The sequence below is a fragment of the Pelobates fuscus genome, chromosome 2 (assembly GCF_036172605.1).
Source record: "Pelobates fuscus isolate aPelFus1 chromosome 2, aPelFus1.pri, whole genome shotgun sequence".
Taxonomy (NCBI): Eukaryota; Metazoa; Chordata; class Amphibia; order Anura; family Pelobatidae; genus Pelobates; species Pelobates fuscus.
The window spans coordinates 63,003,050-63,030,994 of NC_086318.1; the positions used below are offsets into that span (position 1 = coordinate 63,003,050).

Below are 27,945 nucleotides of genomic sequence, written 5' to 3' on the forward strand. Positions count from 1 at the left end.
GTGACACCAGATATGAGTGGTGGCACTGGGCAAGTGGGCACAGTATACGCTGTGAGCCTGACACACGCTGGCAGACAACTAACTGATATTCAATCTATTACAGTCAAAATTGTATTGTACAGTCCAAAAAGTTTTTTTTTTTTTTTTAAATGCAAGCTATTGTACACCAGTGAGTGAGTGGTGGCACTGGGCAGGCCCTGAAACGCACACTAGGGAAGGAAACTGACTGCTATTATATTACAGTCAAAAAAGTTTTTTAGTTTTTTTAAATGCAAGCTATTGTGACACCAGTGAGTTAGTGGTGGCACTGGGCAAGTGGGCACAGTATATGCTGTGAGACTGACACACAGGCTGGCAGGCAGGCAACTGCAATTACATTACACAAAAAAAAAGCAAACTGATGTTCTAGCCCTAAAAAGGCTGCCTTACAGCAGAGATCAGATGAGTCCTTCAGGACTGTAGTGGACACTGAATACACTAGCCAAGCTATCAATTTCCCTATCAAATCAGCAGCAGCTACACTGTCCCTACTCTCACTAAGAATGCAGCTTCACAATGAATGTAAAATGGATGCTGTCCAGGAGGTGGGAAGGTCTGGCAGGGAGGCTCTGATGCTGATTGGCTGGAATGTGTCTGCTGACTGTGAGGTACAGGCAGGGTCAAAGTTTACTCAATGATGACGAATAGGGGGTGAACCGAACAGCGCATGTGTTTGCCGTCCGTGGCGAACGTGAACAAGCGATGTTCGCTGGGAACTATTCGCCAGCGAACAGTCCGGGACATCACTAGTGTAGAACCCACCAATACTTGTTGCTCTTTGATGGTAACTCGTAACTATGTAAGTGGTAACACAAATAATATTCTAGAGCTGAAAGTAATGGCAAGAGCAATTCTGTGTATAGGTGCGATGATGTATATATGGAGTGATTAGCTTATTGTTCTTGATATTACTGCCATCAACACGTAATATGGTGTGAAATTAGACTTTCGATATTGTGAAATTGGTCCTGTTCTATACCTATCCTTTTACCTTATCCTGTATTCCATTAGAATTAATAATGAAAGAAAGGATTTGTATCAGAAAAGTACTTCTATTTCTTGGTATTCCAATACTGAAGTTCACTCTATCAGGATCTGGCTGGTTCTTTATTTTATATTTTGTAAGACCAACTTACCACAAAAAAAGAAGCCTTTAAGGTACCCTAAGATTTATTTTTCCTTGTGACGCTTTTCTTCAGCATTTCATATTACCAAATAATTTGGCTATGGCATGTTAAAATCCAATACCAAACAAACTCAAACCATAAAAATAACAACAATGATAAAAAAATATATATATTATTTAATGAACATACATTCTATGTTTAATTAGAAGGAAAAATTATCAGAGGCTCAGTTTATTGCTGGAGATTACTTTTAAATAGCAGTAGCATTTTCTTAATATAGTGCTCATAAAACTCATATACTTAGACACAATAACTGATATTTAAACAATAAATACTCTTTTACAAGATGCTTTTGCATACCTCATTGAAAAAAATCAGCCCAGGGTTGGCTAAAAGATTAATCTTCCATTGTTCTGAAGTATAGCTCCCATTGCTAGTATTTAGGATCATGCTCCAGTAGTAGTTTGTAACAGCATATAAGGAAAATAAATAAGGAATACAGAATAAAATAAGGAAAATATACATGGTGACATACACAGTTTACGTTTGTAAGTCTTTGGTCGTCCCCAGACTAGAGTTTTTTCAACACATATGGATGCCTGAAAATGTTTAACCTGATATAGTCTTTTCCTCCTACCAAATTATGTAGGTTGCTATTTAATATGTACCTTTTAGCCAGCCCTGATTAAATCGTATTTAGTTTAAATAACAGCTGCTGTATGGGGTAAAGTGATAGTAACGTTATGCAGAAAACCTACAGGATCCTCATAATCCAATATGCAAGTATATAAAATAATAAATAAGAAGAAGAAAGAATACAAAAAGAACAGCTAATTTCACAATATTCATCCATTCCTTTCAGAATCCTGACATTGAAGTTGATGAAAATGGAACACTGGACCTTAGCATGAACAAACAGAGACAACGAGATGGTTGCTGCACCATTCTAACTCCACTGGAACCAATGTCACCACAACGACAGGCTGTTATGAATAGTCAGTGTTACCAAATGAATGAGGGAGACTGTTGGGACATACCAGTAGACTACACTAAAATGAAACCCAGACGGATAGATGAAGATGATTCCAAAGAGCTTAATGTATGTCGTCTCCCTATGATGGTCATATTTCCCACCTAATTCACTTGATTCCTGTAGCTTTGTCTAATATTGAATTGAAATAATTTTATAGATAAAAAAGTAACTCCCCCAGATCTTATAGTTCAGGTTATTTAAACATGGATATATCAAATATCAATAATGCAATACACAAGTAATATAAATCAGCTTGTCAAACGTAAATTGCTTTATTTTTTATTTAATTTAGTTTTGGAAGATAGCTGCAATCCCATTCAAGATGTTCAAGGTGCAAAAAACAGCAACCATAAGAAAAAAAATGAGAAAACAAAACTAAATATTCACTTTTAGACATAACTAAATATATACTTTTTTTACATAATGTATATTAAGGTTGCAGAGGTCGCTTTTCTATGTTATTGTTTATTTAGTGAAATAATGGGTTGTGCATGCACTCCTGAACTTATACCACTATTGTATCTGGTACTCTGGCGTGCAGAGCTTAATTAAACACTGTAACATTAGGAATACATACCTGTATTCTTAACGCTACCGCCCAGATGCCTCTTATCAATCATCCTCCCCATGTGAAATAAAATTTTTAAAAAATAAACAAATTACTTTTCTCCAGCATCAAGTCTTTCTCCTCACTGTCACGGCCTCCTCTTTGAGATGCATCAACCTGGAGGTGTGCCTCCAGGGTAACTGGTCAATCCAATGCTCCTAATAGAAGAGGACTGAGGAACGTTGGTGAATGCTTGTTGCAATGTGCCTATGATTCCTGATTGTATTTAATGATTCTCTATGGTTGACTGTGACCGCACTTTGCATTCATATGTGATATCCCAGTATGAGCTGGGAATAAAAACTCCTGGCTCTCATACCCAGAGGGCTTTGAGGCGTAATTTGACACCACACTTCAAAGCCTTCTATTTAGTGAATTAAGTGGTTTTTTTTGGGGGGGGGGGGCGGGAAAGGACAGGGGAGCAGAACTGCAAGTACTATAACAACTTCAACATGATGATGTTGTTAAAGTGCCTACAGTGTTATTTTAAGTTAAGGCCATGGTCATTTGCATTCTGATCTGTAAGAGCCCAGAAAACCTGCTACCATTAAACTTCCTTTATCCTCATAATTACTAATTTAATGCATTTATTCTACAAGCTCAGTACTATTCATAGAATATCGATTCTGCTTTCTGTTAGGGAGAAATTATTTTTAATTCCACATACTCTACCCCAGCCATTCCAAGGGTGGCAATCCTTCACCCACATATAGGTCAGCCATTTTCGGGATAATGTCATCACCTCTTCATGCCATCTTCTTTCCAGCACCAGAGGAAGGGGTAGATTACTGGGGTAGATTACTGGTCTTTCTAATGTTACCGTATTTGGTCACCTTAGATGGTGGGATAGATGTCTCCAATTTCTGCTTTCTGCTAACTGTTTCTATTCACAGTTTAAGTGATTATTTTGACAGTGTTTGTAGGAGAGTAAAAAGAAACCCTGGAAGCTAGGACTAATAAGGGCATAGATGCAAATCACTTAACCACAGTCGCCTATTAAGTTGAGTAAATGTAATAATATAGATTAAACCTCACATGTATCTTTCCCTTTGCTCCACTTCTGGCTATCACCTGGCAGAGAAACTATAAATTCCTCCCTTCTTCCATGCTATAGAAGTAGCACAGTTTTCGATGTCTTATTTAAAGGAACACTGTAGTCACCTAAATTACTTTAGCTAAATAAAGCAGTTTTAGTGTATAGGTCATTCCCCTGCAATTTCACTGCTCAATTCACTGTCATTTAGGAGATAAATCATGTTGTTTCTGTTTATGCAGCCCTAGTCACACCTCCCCTGGCTATGATTGACAGAGCCTGCATGGAAAAAAAAAACTGGTTTCACTTTCAAACAGATGTAATTTACCTTAAATAATTGTATCTCAATCTCTAAATTGAACTTTAATCACGTACAGGAGGCTCTTGCAGGGTCTAGCAAGCTATGAACATAGCAGGGGATAAGAAAATCGTAATTAAACAGAACTTGCAATAAAGAAAGCCTAAATAGGGCTCTCTTTACCATCGCATTACCTTTGAATACGTATAACCGAGTACTAGCTATTAGTTCTGTGTTGTATTTGAAATTTTAAACGTATTAACAAAACTACGCATTAATGAAAGGTAATAAGAGTTTGCCCAAGGTTATATTGGTCTTAAAAATGTCTCTTAGAAAAGGTGATCAATGCATTGATTTGCAGTGTTGCAAATTTGTTCATAATCTTTGCGTTTTCTAATTTTGTGGTTTCAGCTGCATATTAAAAAAACTACCGTGCAAAACCACTTTCCTAGATTTAAAAAATGACCATATACAAGTAATAAAAAAGTAGCAATAAAAACCAATAATGAGCCTATATGGGGCAATAAGATATATATATTAGATATTTCTATATATTTTTTTTAATTAATTATTTTTTGTTGTTTTGTATAACACTTTAAATATAGATTAAAACAGACATCATGCAGGATTTGGCACATCTTCAATTTAAATGAAAATGTGCATTTCATGTTTGCATTTTATTTCAGAAAAGACTATTATGTTTACTTTGTTCTTGGAACTGTTACTTCTGAAGAATCTAAATTTGAACCAAACCAGCAAAAATAATATATTTCCTCTAGCTAGTCAGCCATTCCACATTTAAAAAAAAATATTTTTTTAAAGCTCCAACAAATTCTGCAGCGACCTGTTATGCATGCATTACCAGTATTTTTTCAAAATGTCGAAATACCAATTTTTCCCCTTTAACCTCATGTCATGCCCATTTTTTGTACTCAACCATCTCAACCTTTGTTAAACCTGTTCATGTATCTGACTGTCTCTGTTATACCATCTGCCTTTTCTCACACAAACTGTATATGTTCAGGGCTTGCAATATAGAAGAGTTAAAGAGTGTGGAAGTATAACACCAACAACTCAGACATGGCTAATTACATTAAACGTATTTGATTTATTTATTTATTCAAGTAGAAATGGGATGTGAGCGCTCCAAAATAAAATTCAAATAGGAATACTCATCTCAACCAGCAACTTATGAATTCAAGTGTAATAAAGTATAAGATACGTTTAAATCTCAATATAGCAATATATGGAATATTTGCATCTAACAATACCCACTAAGTGCATTTAGCCAGATTCTTCCGAAGCACAATAAGGGAAGATCCACTAAACTGCCAAATGTAAACAGACATACAATATATGTTTACTGGACTGTGGACTGGAAAATGTGAGCTAAAAAAAATTCAAATCAACTGAATAAATACAAAGATAAATATAAAAGATCCATAAAGAGAAATAACAGTCAAAGCACCTTTGGTGGGGGGCCCTGTCCACTACACAGTCCAGGATATATGCTGGGTATCTGGTAACACTTGATGTGATGAAAGTGATGATCCGCACAGTCTACACGGCAGGGAGCTCTCAAACCCACCGCCCATGTGAGAATGCTAGGGGTGCTTCCACTATAACCCAAGTCGGAAAAACTCTGGGACAAGCAAAAAGCAGCTTACCCTGTTCGCATCTCAACACGCCAGGCTGGGGGAGCACGCTAAATTGCCCACCAATCGGTGAACACAGATCCAAACCACGGCCGGTAACTTCAAAAAAGGCTGTGGCAAAATGGGCAAGATAGCTCTGGAGACTCTTTGAGAGTTCCCAAACAAATGGACCTAGAATCTATGTGTTTTGTCTCGTAATTAGATTATGTGTGTCCGATACTGAGATTGGTAGGAGAGGTATAGGAAGGGCTTCAGCTGCAAAAGATAAATCAAAGAGGGACTTCCTATTCATATTTCTAGCTTTATTTTTAAGCATAAAGAATCGAATTAGGTGCATAGGATTATGCCCTTCCTATACCTCTCCTACCAATCCCAGTATCGGACACACCTAATCTGATTATCTCTACATTAGAAAAATGGCAGCTGAAGTCGAAGAAACAACAGAACAAATTTAGCATCAGCACCAAAGATGTGCTAATGGTCAAACGTCCCATTTTTTCTATGGGTTTTTAATAGTTCTTATAATTAAATTATTGGGGTTTTACGTAAGCATTGTGTGACGAAACCAATCTCGCCACATTGTATTGGAGGAGCCTGGTTGCCCGCCTGCTGCCTTTGGACTATGGCCCTGGGAGATTGGGCCCTTTAAAAACAGTGTTCGGCACCTAAACTATGGTACTATAAATGGACACTTATCTGCATGAACACTGCTGAGCCGTCCGTCTCCTGGTTCCCATTCGTGAGGATGTAGCTGAACAGCCATACCTTCGGTATTTCTATGTGAACTGTGGTAACCCAGATAGCTATGCCATGGAGCCTATTCGTGTGATTAAAGACTTTGGCTCCATGGCGATTAAACTTGTAATAAAAACCAGGCTGGGTGTGCCAGCATCTCAGACCACTGCTTGACCCTCAACACGGGGCCGCCCTTTATATGTGGGACAGACCCCTTAAGATCCCTTAAGACTAGGTTTAGATAGCATAGATGGGCCATTCTGCACAAGGACAGAAAATCACTTGTGGCATGGCATTTTCAGCTAACACATGAGAGTGACCCCTCACACATCTAAGTGATGGGGTTTCAACTGATACCAGAAAATATTGATCTTTTAAATAGGAAAAAAGCGCTTACTACTGCAGAAACCAAATGGATCTTTAAATAAAATACAATAAACCCTTATGGTTTGAATGAGGAACTAGATTAGATACCTTAACAACCCACTGACAACATAATGTCGAGCATGACAATATTTTAGTTGTATTTTATTTATTATATTTTATTGTTTAATACTGTTGAATTTGTTTATTGATTTTATTCAGATATCAGGATTCCTCATTTTTGTATCTGGTTTTATGATTTAGTGATTTATCTGTCATCTAGAGACAACCAAATATATATATAAGGACTTCTGATATTCTAATGCATTTTATTATAGTTCCCACATATATATTTTATTATTAATATATTCATTCTCACTTACATATTTATAGTTTTGTTGGTTAGATCATCTTTATGTGTAGTGTCTATATACTTTTATTGTTATTTTGTTTATAATCTTTATTTCCAAGTGAATTATTTATTCTGGGATTATTACCCGCTACGCCAATTTCTTTAGGAGTTTTATTCCAGATTTTTAATATACTGACTAAGGGTATATATACATAGTGCTTTTCTTTTGGACCTCAGTCTTGAGAAAGTCTCATTACGATATGAAACGCATAGACTCTAGGTCCATTTGTTTTGGGAACTCTCAGTCTCCAGCGCTATCTTGCTCATTTTGCTGCAGTCTTTTTTGAAGTTACCAGCCATGGCATGGATCCGAGTTCACCGATTGGCAGGCAGTTTGGCATGCTCCCTCAGCCTAGTGTGTTGAGATGCGAACTGGGTAAGCTCCTTGTTGCTTGTCCCAGAGTTTTTCCAACTGGGGTTATAGTGGCAGCACCCCTAGCATTCTCACACGGGCGATGGGTTTGAGAGCTCACTGCCTTGTAGCATGTGCAGATCATCACTTTCATCACATCAAGTGTTACCAGATACCCAGAATATATCCTGGACTTCGTAGTCGAGGGGGCCCCCCACCAAAGGTGCTGTGACTGTTATTTCTCTATATGGATGTTTTATATGTATCTTTTTTACCTTGCATTTTCCAGTCCAGTGTCATTTATATATTTATATTCTATTACTGGGGGCTGATAGTTTGAGGTGTTATATATATATAATAATCATTTATATTATATCTGTTTACATTTGACAGTTTAGTGGATCTTCCCTTATTGTGCATCTGAAGATTCTGGCTAAATGCAGTTTCACTTAGTGGGTATTGTTACGTGCAAATATTCCATATATTTCTATATTGATAAACATTGTATCTTATACTTTATTAAACTTGAATTCATTTGTTGCTGGTTGAGACAAGTATTCCTATTTGAATTTTATTTTGGAGCGCTCACATCCCATTTTTACTTGTAATTATACTATTGTTAGACGCACTAACTTGTTGTAAAGCAGCCCACTATTTTTATATTTTTTATTTCTTATCCATTTTCCTACTCAATTTAACTACATTTATTTATTTATTTAAATTCAATGTTATAACACAGCTTTTGCCACTGTTATGACTTGTCATAAGCTAACAGTTTCTAGGTTTCATGATTCGTTATTCCTTTTCCATCATTTGTGCCCACAATGCTGCCTAGAGGACATTGCAATATTTATTATATTAATTTCTGATTTATTAATATTTCCTGATATCCAATGTATATTTCAATAAGGCTTTAATTTCAGTTATTTTACACTGTGAAAATGCATGCAAATGTAGTCAATTTGAAAATCTGTTTGTTTGTTTGTTTTTTGTTTTATACAAACTTATTTTACTGTCTGCAGAAAATTCTACAATTAATAGTTACATATATTGTCTTATTATACATGATGAACAAATCTGTCTATATGACAGGTACTAAAATGAAAGAAGACCCCACAATTCACCTTGTGTATTACTACTAATAATTAATCTAATAATAATTAGCCATTTAGGAGCAAAGTTCTAAAAGTGAGGCATTAACTACGGGAACCAATTCAATGTTACTGATGATTTTCTACTTTTAGAACATAAGCCTAGAAATAGATAAATACAAACAATAGATAATCCACACCTTAGAAAATGTAAACCTTTCAGTGAAATCACACATAAGAAGTATGTAACAATGTATTTTGTTGTAGATCTCTCAAATAGAAAAAAAAGATAACAGATAATAATAGTGCAGTATGTTTTGTTGTAGATCTCTCAAAGAGAAAAAAAGAGAACAGATAATAATAGTGCAGTATGTTTAAATTGTCTGATCTCTCATTGTTTTCTCTTTGAGAGATCTACAACAAAAAAAGACCTTGTTAACATATGCATGCATGTACCTCTGATGTGGGATTTCAAGCAAAGGTTTTAAGGTTTTAAGGTGCAGATTATCTATTGTTTGTTTCTATCTATTTTATATTTTCACAAGGTTGGTAAATCCTTGTGTGGTAAACTGCAGCCTCCATTCATTTTTTAAGTATATAGCGAGCACCTATATTCTATATTTGTCTATTATAATTCTAGAAATGTTATTTTACTGAATATAAATCTGTGTTCATGAACATGAATCTGTGTTCATACATTGGTCAATATGTATAAATAATGAGTTTTGATGAACAAAAATCTGATAAGGGAATTTTAATATAGTAGGTGAGCAAATATAGGACAAAACAGATGAGATGGAAAAAAATCAAACTTGGGCCTGGAATGCAATCCAGATGATAACATTTATTGGCAATGTATTGGCTCCTGATAAGCCTTTTTATCTGTTTCAATCTATTTAATTCTTGCCATAAAAGTCTTACTATAATAAATATTGCTTTAAATAAAATTAATTTTTGAAAAATATTGAGAATGTATATTGTAATTATTATTGAAATTATCTGATTTAGTGATTCAATGACATTAATCGAGGATATTATTCTTGATATTAAAGGGCCTTGAAAATAACAACAAAAAGCTAAAAAAAAAGCCTGTTTGTCCAAAAAGACCCTTAATACAAGCAAAGTTTAAACTCTCCCCCCATGCCCCCACCATTTATGCTGCTAGTGGGAAGCTATTGCTGTGCAGCTAATTTGGCGCCCCTTATTTAATGTATATTTATGTAGATCCTCCACCTGCTGCCCATTTGTGAATGCTTGTCAGGGACATTAGGTCCCCTCTGCTTATTAATATTAGAGCACACACCTACTGCTTGTAGGTAGGGGCCTGGAGGTACATTAGGTCTCACCTGCTTATTCATTTAATAGCCTCCACCTTTTGTCCCTGGGTGGGGTCTATGAGAAGACATTAAGTCACTTCCATGTATTATTAATCTGATTATTAGCCCCACCTGCCACCTATGGTTGGGCCTGGAGGGAGCAATCGACCCTTCCATTTATTATTATTGTAGCCCCTACCTGTTGACCAATGACCAGAAACTGTACATGTCAAAAGCTAATTATATTTAACATTGCCTTATTGGATTGCATAGTGAGATGTGTGCTTGGTGTGTTTGTGATTGATTTAAAATTCTAACAGTAAATACACATTTATTTTGTTCAATCTAGATATTTGCTAAGAATGTTGTACAAACAAAAATGTATTTAATTTTAATGTAACGTTGAGATATTTGCATGGCAATTATATTTAAAAAGAAAGTATTGTGGCTTATTTTTATTGAGCATTAAATTCATGATCCTACTATTTTGTACTTACACAGAGCAGAAGGAGAGATATATCTGTGTCCTGAAGAATGGACTACCTCTTAAATTGAAGTTCTTTTTACAGATACACTCCACTTCCCAAACAAAAAAATAAATAAAATAAAAATACTGTTGAGTAGATATACCCCAAATAAAACATGTATGCATGTAATTATTTATTGGGGGTATATCTAAAAACAGCTTGCAAAAGCTGCAGATCACTTATATGCAACCTTTGCAAGCCCTCCCTTACTTCCACAGAGTTTCTGTAGCTGTCTGATCACAGACTTCCCAAATGTAGCTGATTGAGAAGTCTTTGCAAGGCATACACTCTAGGCAAATTCTGCCTCTTTAGTTTAGCTCCAGTGAGCTAAACAACCAAGACTGGTTGCCTGATTGACAGCTAAGGTGATATAACAAGGTAAACTTATAAAAGTGTAAAACAAAAAAAAGGAACACATAAAACACGTCAGGAAGCTGAAGTTCTGTAGTTATGTGAAGTGTCTCTTTAACAATGAAGGTGTGTCCTCTTTCACATAGTTAAAAAAAATATTTCTATTTTGCTTATGCTTAAATGCCAGGGACTATATCACAATGCTTGTTTCAGAAGAGATTATTTTTTATGTGTCCGCAGGATGATTTGGACCCATTCCATGATCCTCTCGATGAACGAAGATATCCTGGAGAAGTTACAATTCCAAGTCCTAAACCCAAATATCCTCAATGTAAAGAGAGCAAAAAGGATTTAATAACGTAAGCATTGCATGAGGTGAAATAACTTTTTTTTCTTCTTGCAGCTTTTCTGTCACTTTTCTAAATGTGAAAATGAGGCCGTTCTGTTTCGGTATAAGCTTGCTACATTTGCAAATGCAATTTTTAAAGCGGAATTGTCACTTTTCTGAAATTGACATTTTGTTATTCCCTCACACCAATAAGAGCTACTGAAGTGCTTACCAGGAGAGTAGTGTAATGGAGGTAAGTAAAATGTGCACTTACCTCCACTGCCCCGTCTTGCTGTGTGACAACTTCTGGTATGTTAAAGCACGCTGCGGATCTGCATAGAAATGGCATACAATCTTGTTTGAAATTGGGTATTCATGCTGTAGTGCCTCCCACTTGTATATAGGGTTTACACTAATTTGCATAGTCTGCCCTGGGCATGCAATGCAAATTATAATAAAAAATGGGTAGGAGCTAAAAAAAAACCTGAAAAAAACAACAGCATAATGTTGTTAGCTATCGGGTTATGCAAAAAAACAAACAAACTTGTGACAGTTCTGAAAGTGACATTTCCTTATTCCCTCACAACAGTAAGAGCTACTGAAGTGCTTACCAGGAGAGTAGTGTAATGGAGGTAAGTAAAATATGCACTTGCCTCCACTGCACCTTCTTGCTGTGTGGCAACTTTAACTACATGATGCTTTTGGTATGTTAAAGCCTGCTTAGCATCTGCAGAGAAATTACATCCAATCTTGTTTGAAATTGGGAATTAATTCTGTAGTGTTTCCCACTTGTATATAAGGTTAACACTTATTTGCATAATATGCCCTGGGCATGCAATGCAAATTATAATAAAAGATGGGTTAGAGCTAAAATAAAAAAAACAACAAAAACAGCAACATAATGTTGTAAGCTATCAGGTTATGCAAAAAACAAAACAAAAAAACTTGTGACAGTTCCGCTTTAATTTGCAAGGCAACTGGTGAAGTAATGTGATGATGCCAATGTATTTGCTTTTCTTTTTTTTTTTTATTAAAGCTTTAGTTTCATTTGTTATCATTTGTCTGCAAGCCAAAATTAACTGCTTACAACCTAAAGCATGAAAACTATTTTCGGTGTCCAGGAGCGCTAAGTACTAAACAGTGAGTTGTTGAGAATTGAATTATGGCAAAGAAGCTTGTTAGAATTTTATAAGAAGTCAGATATTTGCATGAATTATAAAAAACAGTAGCCAGTTAATTAAAGCTCATTGTTTAGAAATGGTTCCATCAGTTTGTTAGTGCACATAAAGTATGTTGAAGGTTAATTATATGCTCAAGTAGGCAATACTTTGACATATAGGGTAGTAAATGTAAGCTAAGCCTTGCTTACTAATGTAAGTTTGATGGTAGTACCACTGACCTGAAGGGAAAGGGGAAAATTGTGTTTGAGGGAAGAAAGACAGATCTTCTGTTTTTAGGTTAAAGGCAGTCATATAGTTGTAGTCAAAGCATATATAGTTTAGTCATACAATCAAGGAGAGAAGAAGAGCAGACAAGACAAGACATTAGAAGAAAAGAGAAGAGAAGAAAGGAGATTCGAGAAAAAAAGGTAAATATGGCTTTTATAGCATATCAGTGATACTAGTATCCTAAGGATATTAAATTGATGGGGAGAGGTAAAAAGAAGACTAGGAAAGGGTTGAGACAAGAAAATGGGATTGTAATGTGTCAAGTGGTCCATGATGTGAAGAGATGTCAAGAAGAGTTGCCAGGACACCTCTGGACTTATAGTAGCAACAAGATAAAAAAGAAAAGTTTTCTAAACTTGCATAAAACCCTAGTTATATGAATACTGATTAATAAAAACAAGGTGGTTAAAACTGTGATATGTGTAAAGGACAGGTAAATGTGCTTTCATAAGGAGGATTCATATTTCATCTCAATGGCAAACAATCAATATGCAGCACTTTCTAACATTGCAGAGCTACTATGTATGTATGTGTATTTATTAAAAAGTATGCTGCTTTATGTACAAGAGGTTACTTATCTCTTCCCTCTTTCTGCAGTTTGTCTGGTTGCCCACTAGCAGATAAAAGTATTCGGAGCATGATGGCCACAAGTTCCCAGGAACTAAAGTAAGTAGAAAGTGAAAATCTTGTCATGGGGTTTTAACAGTACATTTAATATTGCATGAACAAAAGTATACTGATGACTCTTTCAAAAAAGTTTGGTGAAGTATGAACTGTCTTGCAGTAGTAAAAAAAAACAGAGTTATAAAAATATTCAAATTCTTCTGAAATTGCAATTATTTCTCTCATCTTTGCTATTATATATTTAATTCTCTTAATTTTGAAAGATAGACGTTCATCAGAGTGCTGCTAATGGATTACCAATGATCAATCTTATTCATGCACAAGCTTAACTATAAGCTAGAGTTAGATAGTATATGGCATCTTCTATTTTTTAGACTTTTGCAAGCAGAAAGCGTTGGTTTGTCCGTATTGGTTCGTCTGAAAAAAAAAACAGACCACATTTTCATCTAATGGAAAAACATTTGGACAAACCAAATTGGTGTGACAATGTGCCTATTAGTGTACTAATAATACAGCTAAAACAAACCAGCATCTTCTCCATTCATTCCCTATTTTTCTGATGCTGTAGTTGGAGCTCTAAATAAAAAAAAAAACAATGAAACAGTTAGTCCTTAGTCCATTTATCATGTTCTGTGATTCGGCCATATGGCAACTTGGAGATGCTGAATTCGAATGAATCTACAATCACCCAAAATTCAAATTAATCTTTATTCATTTGAAACCGAACATAGGTTTCAAATAATTTAAATTTTTATTTTTACTAATAGTAAGTATGAAGAATGAAGATGAAAGTAAAAAGAGCCTTCTACCCCTCTCAGATCCACAAGTCTATCCCCCTTTCATGCACATCCTTAATCCCACACACTTGCAACCCCAAACATTCCAACACCTACAACTCTCATGCGAAGTTCCCCACGTATTCACACACAAAACACTATAGAGACACAGCTCCCATCTCATTCATGCAGTTGTACACACAATTCACATGACATGCTCAGTCTCCACATATTCACACACAACTTCCATCAAGCACATGCAGCTCACTATACTATCATACATAATACCCATCTCATATACCAGTGATAGAATGAAAGCAAATGGTGTAGAGACAGTGAATAGTGTTAGTGAGGATTGGGAAATAGAACTTGGTGAAGTAAAGGTGAAATGGGCAGAGTTAGTGGAAAACGATTTAATGGAGATGGGAATGAGACCCAGGAAGAGAGTTGGAGAGTAAGCAATTGAGAGCTGAAATTATGAAAAACAGTGACTGAGGGCAACAGCTGTTACATAAAACTGGAATAGTCTATGACATTTAGATAAAAAGTAAGATAGAAAGACACTGAAAATAGACTGGGAGAAATAAATACAGAGGCAAAATAGATGAAAATAGGAGACAGCAAACCAGAAATTTTATTTGCATTTCCCAGAAAATCCACCCTAGTGAAAGACTAGGGCCAGATTGAAGAGCAACATCTCCCACTAATTTTCAAGTCTGTACAGTAAAGTAACATACTGTAAGGAATGTATTAAACAATATAAGCTAAAAAACTATAGTATTTAAAGGGTTGCTCCAACCCTCCAAAAAAAACAGTCTTTTAATAAAACACTGTTTTGGTTACAGTAATTCCTTTTTACTCTGGTCAATCCTTCCCTCCTCCACCGACTTAAAAAACAAACAAAACAAAACTAAAGCGACCTCAGTTCCTGTGCCAAAGCCAAGTTTTCTGGGAAGTTTGATCCTTCTCGAATGACATCAGTCCCCTCCCTAGAGAGGGAGGGCTGTAGGGGTAGGACAGACTGAGGGAAGGACATGGGTGGCCCAATGGAGTGTACTGTGCCGTATATTGATTGTTGCCAGAATGCTGTGAATGCTGATGTCAGATTCCAATATGCACAGAAGTGATATTAGCCAGCCCGGAACTCCTTTTACAGGCTAGCTAATAATGCCCCAATAAGGCTTCTAGAGGTAGAGTTAAACCTCCAGCAGCAAAGGGTTGCTGTTACACTACTGAATAAAACATTTATAATTACTTATGTTAGCCTTTTTTCATGAGCTGCTCAAATTGAACAATAATTCAGTTCAGACCAGGCAAAGCTACAGCAAACATTACAAATCAAGAAGAGAACGTTTATTTTCTCATTTTCTCTGTACGATTTGTCCATGCTGACCGACAGGTCAAATACAGAGATTATAACCATGATTGACAGAGAGCTATGATGGAGGCCCTGTCTGTTGCAGGAAACGGAGGTGTGGATTTCTACATTTAGTTTATTTTTTTATTCCTCATAAATACATATTTGTTATATTTGCTCAATGCAAGGATAAGTAAACTGAATATTAAAAATCTTGTGAAGTGACATATATTTATTTTTGTTTTGCAATTTGGTACATAAAAAGTGCAGAATAATACAGGATGGAAAAATGTATCAACTGAACACTAAATTAATCATAAATTGTAAAAGAAAAAGGCTAGTTTATATTTATTCAAATTATATTGATGTTTAATACATTTCTCTTGATTTGACATAGGAACATTGTATTATAAGGTTAGAACACGGGTCTGTGCAATAACCAGCCCTGACACCCCCTTGCGCGTAACTTCAGGAAAAAGTATTGGAAGATTTGCTCATGTTACATGTTCTTACTTTTCATTATTATCCTTATTATTAATATTTTGACAGTTTGGCCGTTAGGAAAATTTAGATCTTTCTTTGTTTGGATATTCATAACATCATGAACATCTGACACATTATCCCCAAATTAAATAACAGTTCAGAATATAGTCTCAATTTAATACTTTTAGGTATGCTTTAACATTATTTAATATATTTGGATACATTTTCAAAATTAATTAATATTTAAAGAAAATAAGATTTTGATAATTTTATATATTGATATAATTTTTATATAGGATTTTTTTATTTTTAATAGTTTGAGAACATTTGTTTAAAAATGTTACCAAAAAATATTAACTAATTTGAAAAGTTTATCCAAAAGTATTATTCTTATTATTATTACTGTTATTTATACAGCGCCAACAATTCCATACCGCTTTACAATGTTATGAGAGGGGGGATTAATCTATAAATAGGACAATTACAAGAAAACTTACAGGAACGATAGATTGAAGAGGACCCTGCTCAAACAGTCTATAGGAGGTGGGGTTTAAAACACATTAGGACAGGAAAAAGCAATCAAATAAGGTGGGAGTGAAGCAGAGCTGGAGGAGAGAGTAGAGTGCTGCCCTTTAGGAGAGAGCAAGAGACAGGTCTGTAAGGAGTTTACTCTGGGAGGCCATAAGCTTTCCTAAAGAGATGTGTTTTAAGGCACTTCTTAAACAATTGAAGACCAGGGGAGAGTCTGATAGTGGTAGGCAGGCTATTCCATAGGAAGGGAGCCGCCCGCAAGAAGTCCTGCAAGCGTTAGTTGACTGTACGGGTGTGAGCAGCGGACAGGAGAAGGTCACAGGCAGAGCGGGAAACTGAGAAGGGGCATACTTATCGATCTGTGAAGAGATATAAGAGGGGCTAGAATTGTTCAGTGCTTTATAGGTATGGGTTGGTACTTAGAATTGACTCCTATAGGATACAATTGCCAGGAGAAAGTCTGAAGGGTGGGAAAGGCATAATTTATGTGTGGTTGAGGAAGGGAAAGGCAGGGTGGGAAGAATTATTTCCTTAGCTGTTAAATCTTGTCGGTAAAGTAACATGCAAAGCTATCGGCTGTAAGGTTAGTTTGGGGGGTGGTCACAGCAGGGTGAAGAAGAGAATTTAAGGTGTCAAAGAGATGCCTGGGATTGCGGGAGCATGAGCTAATGAGAGAGGAATTGTATTACTGTTTGGCGAGGGCAAGGCTGCACTTTTTGAACACAATATGAATCTATAATGGAGAAAGTCTGACTGGGTGCAAGACTTCCTCCAGGAGACTGCAGCACAACGGGAGCATCTTTGTAGGTAGCGTGCTGATTTAGCATGCCACAGTTGGGGGCGTGTCCTTCTCAATGTGCATGTTTGGAGCAGGGCTGCAGCGTTCAAGGCAGTGGTGAGGGTAGTGTTATATGTGGAGATGGCCAGTGAGGGACAGGAGAGGGAAGGGATGGATAGAAGTTGTGAATCAGTATCAGCTGACAGCTGTTGGAGGTCAATAGAATTAAGGTCCCTCCTGAGTTGAGGGGGATTAGGCTGAGGTTGTTTGGTGAGCGGGTACTCGAGAGTAAATGATAAGAGGTGGTGATCAGAGAGAGGAAATGCAGTGTTGCAGATATTGGATACTGTACATGCATAAGAGAAGATGAGGTCAAGGGTATTGCCAGCTACATGGGTGGGAGAATCAGCCCACTGCAATAGCCGAGAGGGAGGAAGTAATTCAAAGTAGTTTAGAGGCTGCTGAAGTCAAAGGTGGGTTAATGGGAATATTGAATTCCCTGAGAATTAGGGATGGAATATTATAAGACAGGAAGTAGTGTAGCCAGGCAGTAAAGTGGTCAAGGAAGAGGAATCAGTATGTTCACACTGAAAAATGTCAGTGGCAAAATGAAAATTTTTATAAGCTTTGTCACTCATAACTTAAATCAGAGTTATATGTAACACTTCAAATAGAATCCAACCCTTTGAGGTAACTTCCACAAACTGTAATGTGTTTTTAAAGCTCAATTTTCTAAATAATCTACTATTTACATAATAGATTATGTTGATGCATGACATCTTAGATTTGTTAGAGTTTATGTATAAACCATGATGATATTTCTAGTCTCTCTGAGGTGCCAGCAGGTTGCAAGACAGCTGTGTGTGTTGGCCATGACATGTTTGGAGAATTCTAGTGAGGTATAAAATGTGTCATATCTGCAATTGTTGGCCACGGTCTCAAAGAAGGTCTGCCTCTCTTGTGCAACCAGAAGAAGGCTTGTTCATTATGCATAACATCATCAACAAATTGCATTTCTTTCTATTCAATCTACGGGGAATATGCCACTCTTAATGGACATAGAACATCTGTACAAGCTGTGCCTCGTAGTTAATTCATTAAGTTAGGGATTATATTTCTCTTACCAACCAATGAGTCTGCATTGAGTTATTATCTTTATGGGTTATCTTGCTGTCCGAAATAAATACAAAATACTGAGCTGCAGATGGTCGATTTCATACATCACAACCGCCACCAGGAGTGCAAAAAAACTGTAGCAGATCTTGGCTAACATTGCCTTTTATGCTGTGTGACTCCACCCAGCTTGGCAAAATCATTTTATAAATCTCTCGAGAGAGTAAACACATTTTTATTAAATTAACTGACTTTATATTTGGGGTAAAACTATACAGACATATAGAACTCATATGTCTTTTGGCTGAAGGAGATATGAGTTTCAAGCACCATGTTACAATGTCAAGTAGAAGTGCAGAGGTAGATAGGTATCTAACATACTTGGAATTTATTTTGTTCATAAACAAGCAAAGTTTTAATATTTATATTCTATATATTGAATGTTTGCTGTTGTGCAAGGCAGCCATGTAACCTGTATAAGGTCACATTGGATCTAAGAGTCGCCTAATGAAAATAATTTGGTTAATGCTTATAAAAAAAAAATCTGGTTGTGCAGTGTATAGCTTTTTTCTTCTGCCTCATCACCTATTGTTAGAGTCAACTGGATTATATGCTCTTTTTTCGAATAGAGTGAGTAAGACACAGAGCAGGTAGATCTAGTAATACTACTGTACATGTCTGGAACACTATCTACAGAAAAAAACTCTGTACAGGATTCAATTCTGTATTGTTATGGTGAATGGAGAAATTGAAGTAAGTTTCATATGCGCTCATTCTTACAGACAGTGTAAGTTTAGAATGATCACATAACGAACATTCCTGTTCTGTTCTGTTCCCCAGTACCCATGGGTGTGTCTCTCTTCTCCCCATCCCCTCTGTAAGTCTCATTGTCCTCCCCAGGCTTCTGTGTGTCTCCGTGTCTCCCCAGCCCCTCTGTGTGTCACTTTGTCACCTCCCACTCCTCTGTGTATTCACCCAACCCCTCTGTGTGCTTCTTTGTCCTTCTGTGTGCCTCCCCCCTCTCTCAGTTTTGTGTGCCATGCGTGCCTCTTCCCCTCTCTCAGTTTTGTGTGCCTCTCCCCCACCAAAACCCCTCCCTTGGGGTCTCCATACCCATGCCAGCTCATCTCCATCTTCCATGTAGCATTGCCGAGCCGTGGACCTTCATAGAGGAGCTCCTGTAACCTCTACCTGGTCTTACATCAGCAGTTCAGTGCTCCCTTTGTGCACTTCCTGTCAGACCGGGTAGAGGAAACAGAAGATCCTCTACCACAGTCCACCGCTCGGCCACTCTACATGCAGTGACCAGGAGGAGGGGAGTGCTGTGAGCTCTCCTGCTGCCAGTCACCCAGAGCGTGTGGCCCCCGAGGGCCGCTGCACCCTTTGTGGCTGCCTAATCCACCTTGCCATCAAACCAGCTCTGGTTAAGATTTCCATCACTACTAATTATGCAAGCCAGGTACATGGCCAAGCAAATACACAGTCCCTTGGAACTAATAGTGGAAACATTTACCAAAAATAGTGGTACAAAAGGTACCCTGTTCAGTTTTAACATTTGAAATCTCTATCAGACACAGTGCCAGGTTGTGTCAGTAGCCATTACTACCTTTGATGATGGTAGCTTTCAAGGTGTTTTGCTTTTTTTTCCAAATATCGAAAAAAAATCCAAATTTAGTGCTGCTTAATGAAAAACACATTAGAGTTACTTTTTATTTTCTAATAATGTGAATCAAAACATGTAAATCCACATGAGGAGCTGATCACATAATTCCCAATCCATGCTCATGTCATGCCGAATACTAGAAATAAATGTCTCGTGGGGAATGCTTTGGCAGTGTCCTTTACATGGGATCTCCTGTTTAGTGATAACACCTTCCCAACCTCAAATGTGATGTACTGCAATAATTTCTACTTATTTATGCATCTGATGAACTGACAGATGGTAGTTTGCTCTTATAGATTACACAATAAACATGGGCTTTATGAAGCAATGCTGCCATCATATGGCTTAGCTCAGTAAAACACCTATTCAAAAAGGAAATTGCTGGGAATATGAACTCCTGCTTACAGGTTAAATGTGCTGGTCAAATGATAACTGCAACTGTTTGCACAGTTCATTATACAGTGCTATGAAATATATTGTCACTTCATAAATAATTTTAATAATTATAGCAAAATCCTCATTTTCTATCAGGATATAAAGTCTCCAAACAATAAAAAGAGAGACAAAAATTCTAAATCATCATAATCAAAAGTTCTAGCTACCAGTCTAGTGGATGGAAACATAATACAGACAGCAGTAGAACCTTGACCTGCATTGTTTGGCTAATTGTAGTTCCAGGACTTACCGTCATTCACTGTCCATTCTTTAGCTACATTTATATGGGGTTTGCAGAATAAGTTTCCTCCACTGACTTCAATGTCCATTATATTTTATGGCATTTACTGAATAATTCTTTGTATGTGTGTGTGATTGCAGATGTCCAACTCCTGGCTGTGATGGCTCTGGACATATTACTGGAAATTATGCTTCCCATAGAAGGTATGAAGGTTTATGTATGTGAATTGTGTGTTGAAATTCAGTATTACAATCCATTCCCACACAGACTGGATAAGATGCCACGGAATTCACATACTTACTGATTCTCCATCCAAATACACCCAATTATTCACTGAAACACAACAAAAATACATCCCACAATTCTCACACATACTCTCCATGCTATAGATAATGTGAATCAAAAACAAAAAAGATGTTCTTGCATATTTTTGATGGCTTCTAATATTTAGGCCTGGCTAATCAAATATATAACTAATAAAATCATCAGTCTATATCTAAGATAATAATTAAGCAAATTTTGGCATATATTCACTTTCTAGTAGCTATCCTTCAGGAAGCATACCATTTCGTGCATGAGTTGAAAGATCTCTTATCGACACTAAGGACGAATATGCAGAATTCATGTTTTATGGAAAGGGCTTTAGACTGCATGAAGATATTTCAATTGGAAATGCAAACATAGCAGATTTTCCTGATCAACAATTACAGCAGGCTTTATTCACTAAAAACCAAGTGGTGGTAAGCTAACCCAAATTGCAAATATCAAGCAAAAATAGATGTAACTGTCAGTGAAGTTTTTAGAAATCAGTTATTGTGGCTTAAATTTGGCAATGTGATTTTCATTTCACTACAATTTGCTGTTTTGTGAATACACCTCTTTGTGATTATGTTGATTGCAGTCAGGAAAGCCAAGACAGGAATTTTGATGTTAACATGTACTACAATCTATGAACTGTGTGTCTTTTCTACATCGATAATAAATCAAAATAATGTCCTCTCTATTCTGTTTAGCCTTTCAGGTTGTCCGAGAGCTAAGAAAAGTGGGATCAAGATAGCACAGAGCAAGGAAGACAAAGAAGACCAAGAACCAATCAGGTTATCATTACTGTTCTTATTCTCCATAACTAATATATGTCAAAATAATGACTATCATCACTTTCTTGTTTTCTTTGAGTCAAAAAATAAAGATATGCATTTATCAATATCAGACATGTTGACAAGGGATATCGATTAACCAAATGGAGTTGCCAAGTAAAGGTTAACCTTAACAGATGTGTGAACTACATTCCTGTGATGCTCAACCAGATTTAATTTTTCATAAGGCCTAATCCTACTTTTGCACAATCTGTCAGATACATATGGCCAAAAGTTAGATCTCCAGAAGTTGTAGAAGACGAGTTGCCATGGCTATTTTCAGGAGGTTTTGGGGAAGTTATTTGAAATATGTGCAGGGAGCAAATGTAGGATGATATATCATTGAATTGGACAATAGTTGCAATGAATAGTTGTCCTAGAAGCCACATTTGAGATTTTTTTTTTTTTTTATTCTTTATTTTTGCAGTGCATATAGTGGTAACAGTCAGGCACGTGGTACCCCAAAGGCAATCCGCATGCATATTTCTAAAACAAAGAGTGACAACATAGAAAGCATTAGGGTATGGTAGTACAATGCACTATTTTTATATTTATGAACAGGCTTAGATCATGCTATTTAGTCGTATTATAGATTATAAGATAGCTTTTCAATAGTGGTAACAAGCGCTGCCAACGTTAGGTATTACTAGTAGTCAACGCTACCGACAACAGGTATCCGAAGGTCTATGTAAATTAGCGGTTACACAACATCACTGTTTATAGTTTAGGTATGCATGTTTACTAAGACAGTCTGCGAGGCATTACTGGTAATGGTAAAGTGTAGCTGGAACCCCACCTGGCAAGGTTACTGCCCCTTCCCCACTCACTGACAGTAAGGGAGTAACAGTAGGTGAAATTAAATGAGCGGTGCCCGACCGGCTAGTTATGTTAGCATTGCGATGTGGGAAAGGTAACTTAGATTTAGTGCACTTCCTCTGAGAAAACCAACCAAGTACTCTGAACTGACAGGTTATACGTGTTATTTAGTGGATGTATGTGCAAACGAGCCGCTAGGGTCGAAGAACGATTATTAGTGTAGCCCTATGCCATGTTGCTAGTATTAGAAAATGATGAGGGCTTAAAAGTGGCGGTTAGGTATACATGCTAAGCCAGACTAGCGAGTCTCCAGTGTGGGGCGCGGTGTTGCGCTAAACGCCAACCTAGTGGACTGAAAAGCCTGATCATATTGTATATCATGCTAAATTAACAAGCTTGTGAGACAGGCCTACAAGAGTCCACAATATCGCACATGAATTAGGTACTGGTACTGACAGTGTGGTACTCAGAGAAGCTGCACTTTTTTGGTACATTATAACAAGCTAGTAACAATTTTATGATCGAGAAAATATAAACTTAAGTCCATGTAAGCTGGATCATATCAGGTGACCGCCAGGTTAAACCGGGTCTGCCAGCGCCATCACTGGAACTTGCCTGCAAGCCGTCCGGGTCTTCATATCCCTGCATTCAATGCCCAGTCTATGGGGAGGTCGTCGATCGCTCTGCAATGGGCATGTTTCATGCAGATATGCACCTTTCTTAAGAGTAGGAGGCTGCACTGCGTCTGGGTGTCTTGTGGTGCACCTGCTCGATGATCCGCCATCTTGTGGGGTTAGGACTTTGGGCACATGTGGAGGCCAGAAATGCCGAGTGGTCAAAAGGGATCCATTTGTGGTCAGTGACAGCTAATGCCTCTGCGCCAGCTTGCCTGTCATTGAACCGCACCGCCTGAACAGTCTCCTCAGTGGGGGCCTCCCGTCAGTCAGCTTTGACCGCTCCAGCTCATACCTGTTGCCGGCGGGTGACGGCCATTTTGGGAAATACCGCTGGTGAGTTTTCTGCAGCAGGGTGGTTGTTTCGTCCCCGCGTGTCGGAACATGACAGGAGTTGCTGCTTGTGCGGGCAGACCGGGATGACCCCCCCGGTCCAGAGGGGGGGGGGGGACGCCGGACACCGGCTGGAGACCCCGGAGAGCGGCCGTCTCGTCCCGGCTCAAGCTCCTCACGCCTCGGGTCTTCATCGGGTTACGGAGGGCAGCTTGTGGGGTATCCCCTCGAACCCCAGGTTCTGGGGATCAGGGTGGTAGTTGGTGTGGGTGGCTATTAAGATTTGTGCCCCCAGTTTGCTCCGTTTTCGGGCCTCAAAGCGGGAGCTCAGACAAAACGTGTCTGATCCCGTCGGCGGTCCGGCCCCGCCCCCCATTTGAGATTTTTTATGCATTACAAAACAACCATAAGAACTTTGTGTCTGACACTACAAGGATGTCCTATGTCCATTTACAAGAGTTAATACTCCATAATACCCTTTAATGCTAAATGTACATCTATATGTTTATATTATATTTCACAATTATTTATTAACAAAATATTAACTTCAGTATTTTGCTTGTTACGTCATTTGTGCTAAATAAAGTGACTCAGTTCTGTTACATACTGGCCATTGCTCACTACACATAACCTCAATGGACCTCTTTGCAAGAAAGGTGATTTCAAATGTAGAGCCACTATCAATGTCACATCTAGGAACAGCTGTGCAAAGTCTAGTTTCTTTATCATTACAGTGATTTATTAAATGTAGTTGTCAATTTTTTTTGGAATGAAGTATATTTGATTATTCTATGCCATTTTAGAATAATTAAGTATGATGCAAGACTATTTTACTTTTATTATACTATTTTTACTATTTTTTTTACTTGAGCATTTTCATGACCTCTGGCATATAAATCCAAAATATTAAGGATTAATGGCACACAGGCATTAGCATTGATTCTAAGCATATCAGTATATGACATCTCCATAGATCAGCATTATTCTGACTGGATCACGTAAAGTAGATATTACAAATTTCAAGAAGAATTGAACTGTTACATCAAACATGCTTCATAAATAATTCATCAACCAAAATAGGTATAAACAATCTTTAATCTATTCAAGGATATTTCATGAAACTATAACTGCATGTAAGAGCAAGGTCAGAAATTCTAAATCATGAAATCAATAATAAAGTCAGGGCTCGAGTCCTGCAGGAACGCATGGGAACGGCGTTCCTGCACTTTTTTCACAGCAGGAACGCCGTTCCCCCTGCAGGCACTCAGGCCCAATGCCCTGTATTCCCCCTGTCATGGGGGGGCCGCCTGATTGCTCCTCTCTCCCCCCCGGCGGGCGGCTCTCTCCCGGTCACACACGGCGAGGGAGCTGTGTCCTCTCTGCTCCCACTCGCCGCGTGCCGTTTTCTGATGCAGGGAGCCGGAATATGACGTCATATTCCGGCTCCCTGTATCAGCAGACAACCCACGCGGCGAGAGGGAGCAGAGAGGACACAGCTCCCTCGCCGTGTGTGACCGGGAGAGAGCCGCCCGCCGGGGGGGAGAGAGCCGTCCGCCGGGGGGGAGAGAGGAGCAATCAGGTGGCCCCCTTGACAGGTTTCCTAAAAGGTAGGGAGGGTGGGTGGGCAATATTAATAATATTAATTATTTGTATATATGTGTGTCTGTTAGTGTATGTATGTCTGTGTGTGTCTGTTAGTGTATGTCTGTGTGTGTCTGTTAGTGTATGTCTGTGTGTGTCTGTTAGTGTATGTGTTTATGTCTGTTAGTGTGTGTCTGTTAGTGTATGTGTGTGTCTGTTAGTGTATGTGTTTATGTCTGTTAGTGTATGTGTTTATGTCTGTTAGTGTATGTGTGTGTCTGTTAGTGTATGTGTTTATGTCTGTTAGTGTGTGTGTGTATGTCTGTTAGTGTATGTGTGTGTCTGTTAGTGTATGTGTTTATGTCTGTGTGTGTATGTCTGTGTGTGTCTGTTAGTGTATGTGTTTATGTCTGTTAGTGTATGTGCGTGTATGTCTGTTAGTATGTATGTGTGTGTATGTCTGTTAGTGTATGTGTGTGTGTGTCTGTTAGTGTGTATGTGTGTATGTTAGTGTATGTGTGTGTGTATGTCTGTTAGTTTATGTCTGTTAGTGTATGTTTGTGTCAGTGTGTGTGTATGAGTGTACTTACGTCTGTTAGCGTATGTACGTGTGTGTATGAGTGTATGTGCTTCTGTTAGTGTATGCATGCGTATGTTTGCGTGTATGTGCTTCTGTTAGTGTATGCGTGTGTGTGTGTATGAGTGTATGTGCTTCTGTTAGTGTATGCACGTGTGTGCTTCTGTTAGTGTATGTTTGCGTGTATGTGCTTCTCTTAGTGTATGTTTGCGTGTATGTGCTTCTCTTAGTGTATGTTTGTAAGTGTCTGTCAAATCAGTGAGAGTCTGTCATTTTGTGTGTGTGTGACTATTAGTGTGTGTCTGTCAGTGTGTTTGTGTGTGTCTGTCAATGAATTAGTGTGTGTCAGTGAATGTGTGTGTGTCAAATCAGTGACGTCTGTGTGTTTGTCATTGAGTGTGTGTGTTACTGTCAGTGTGTATCTGCCAGTGTGGGTGTCTGTCAGAGAGTGTGCTTAAAGGGACACTATAGGCATCCAGACAACTTCAGCTCATTGAAGTGGTCTGGGTGCAGTGTCCCAGTCCCCTTAAACCTGCAAGTGTAATTATTGCGGTTTCTCAGAAACTGCAATAATTACCTTGAGGGGTAACTCCACCTCTACTGGCTGTCTACCAGACAGCCACTAGAGGGACTTTCGGGTGGTTAGGTGACCAAAAGTCGCCTAACTGATGCTGGACGTCCCCACCCTGTGCATGAGGACATCCAGCATCTGCTAATTACCCATAGGATTTTAACCCCTTCAGTGTTGAGTGGGGGACGGGGGCACTATGGGGAATTATAGTGCCAGGAAAACAGCTTTGTTTTCCTGGCACTATAGTATTTCTTTAAAAGGAGCAGGAAAAGGTGGAGTCTTAAGAGGAAGGGGTGGGTTCTTAATCAGGAAGCGGTGCGCCCTTGCCAGGAAGGGGTGGTAAATTTAGGTTAGGGGGGTGCTCAGGTATAGTCATGCCTATGGCAGCACAAAATTGAAATACACCACTGTGTGAGTGTCTGAGTATGTGTGCGTCTGTGAGTGTATGTGTGTGCACGCATTTATATATGCATACAAGTGTTTTGTTTTTTTTTTTTTGGGGGGGGGAGGGGCGGGAGTTCCCACACTTTTTTCCCCAGGACTTGACCCCTGAATAAAGTAATATATACCCACTACCATTTTATACCCATAGCATAAACAAGTTCATGTTTGAATAAATTAAAAAAATAATAAGATTAAAATTTCTTCAACAATAAAAGATAAACATGACGTTTGGAATCATACAGCAAAAATGAAATTAAATAAGAAAAGCCTAGAAAAAATATAATTCATGTTTTCCTTATCATGGAGTTAGACAGTTAAATACCTGCAAATTTTGACACTGAGTGTGCAACAGTGTTATTTTTGTTGACTAACAATTTTAGTCGACTGACATTTGTGAGATTTAGTCGACTTTAACTAAAACAATTAAGATTACTAAAACTAAATTTTATTAAAGACACGGAGGCTCATATTATGCATAACTCTTTCTTTATTTCCTCAGCAGCAAAGATAGAGGAATATAAATATTGTCAAAAAATGAAAGAAAAACTGTATAGGCATAACGGGTAGCCAATCACATGGTAGAGGAAGTGGCTATATAAGTCCTGTGTCTCCCACAATCCTCCTCTTTCTTTGCTGCTTCCTCAGACAGATAAGTGTTTTTGTTTCTCTCTGACTCAAATTTGATGATCGTTTATTTGTATGATATTTCATTGTATACTATTTATGGTTGTTCAGTTTTACCTGTTACCACTAGCGTTCCCCCTGGGACCCCTTAGTGCTTTTCCCCCCTACCCGGGGATTTCTATAACCTGCCTTTCTCTCCTCCTCGTGCTCCCGCACGACTCCCGGCTCTGTGCTTTTGCCGCAACCGCTCTGTTGTCGGCCACGGCTGCGCACGCATCCCTCCCCGCTCGCGGGCGGGCTCGGCGGATCGGGTGCACGAGCCCCTTCCCCCGCCGGGTGCCCGGTCGCGTGCGCCTTCCCTCACGTGCGGCGGCCATCTTGGGCGGACCTCGATCCTTCCCCTGTGCTGCCGTGTGGTCACCTTTGCTTTGCCGGGTCCCCTGGGAACGCTAGACGGTCTGTGTGTTTCGCTT

At 38.2% G+C, this 27,945-nt stretch overlaps 1 protein-coding gene across 8 annotated transcripts in view; it reads left to right on the forward strand.

The window, feature by feature from the left end:
- MYT1L (myelin transcription factor 1 like) overlaps positions 1 to 27,945 on the forward strand; it is a 451,096-nt gene that overhangs the window by 404,252 nt on the left and 18,899 nt on the right. For 7 of the 8 annotated variants that reach the window (XM_063442204.1, XM_063442202.1, XM_063442206.1 and 4 more), the window contains 5 exons: positions 2,029 to 2,265; positions 11,180 to 11,298; positions 13,313 to 13,381; positions 20,857 to 20,919; positions 21,730 to 21,813. In XM_063442204.1, the coding sequence (XP_063298274.1) occupies positions 2,029 to 2,265; positions 11,180 to 11,298; positions 13,313 to 13,381; positions 20,857 to 20,919; positions 21,730 to 21,813 (572 nt within the window). The remainder of the gene's footprint in view (positions 1 to 2,028; positions 2,266 to 11,179; positions 11,299 to 13,312; positions 13,382 to 20,856; positions 20,920 to 21,729; positions 21,814 to 27,945) is intronic. The other variant, XM_063442209.1, reaches the window with a different exon arrangement.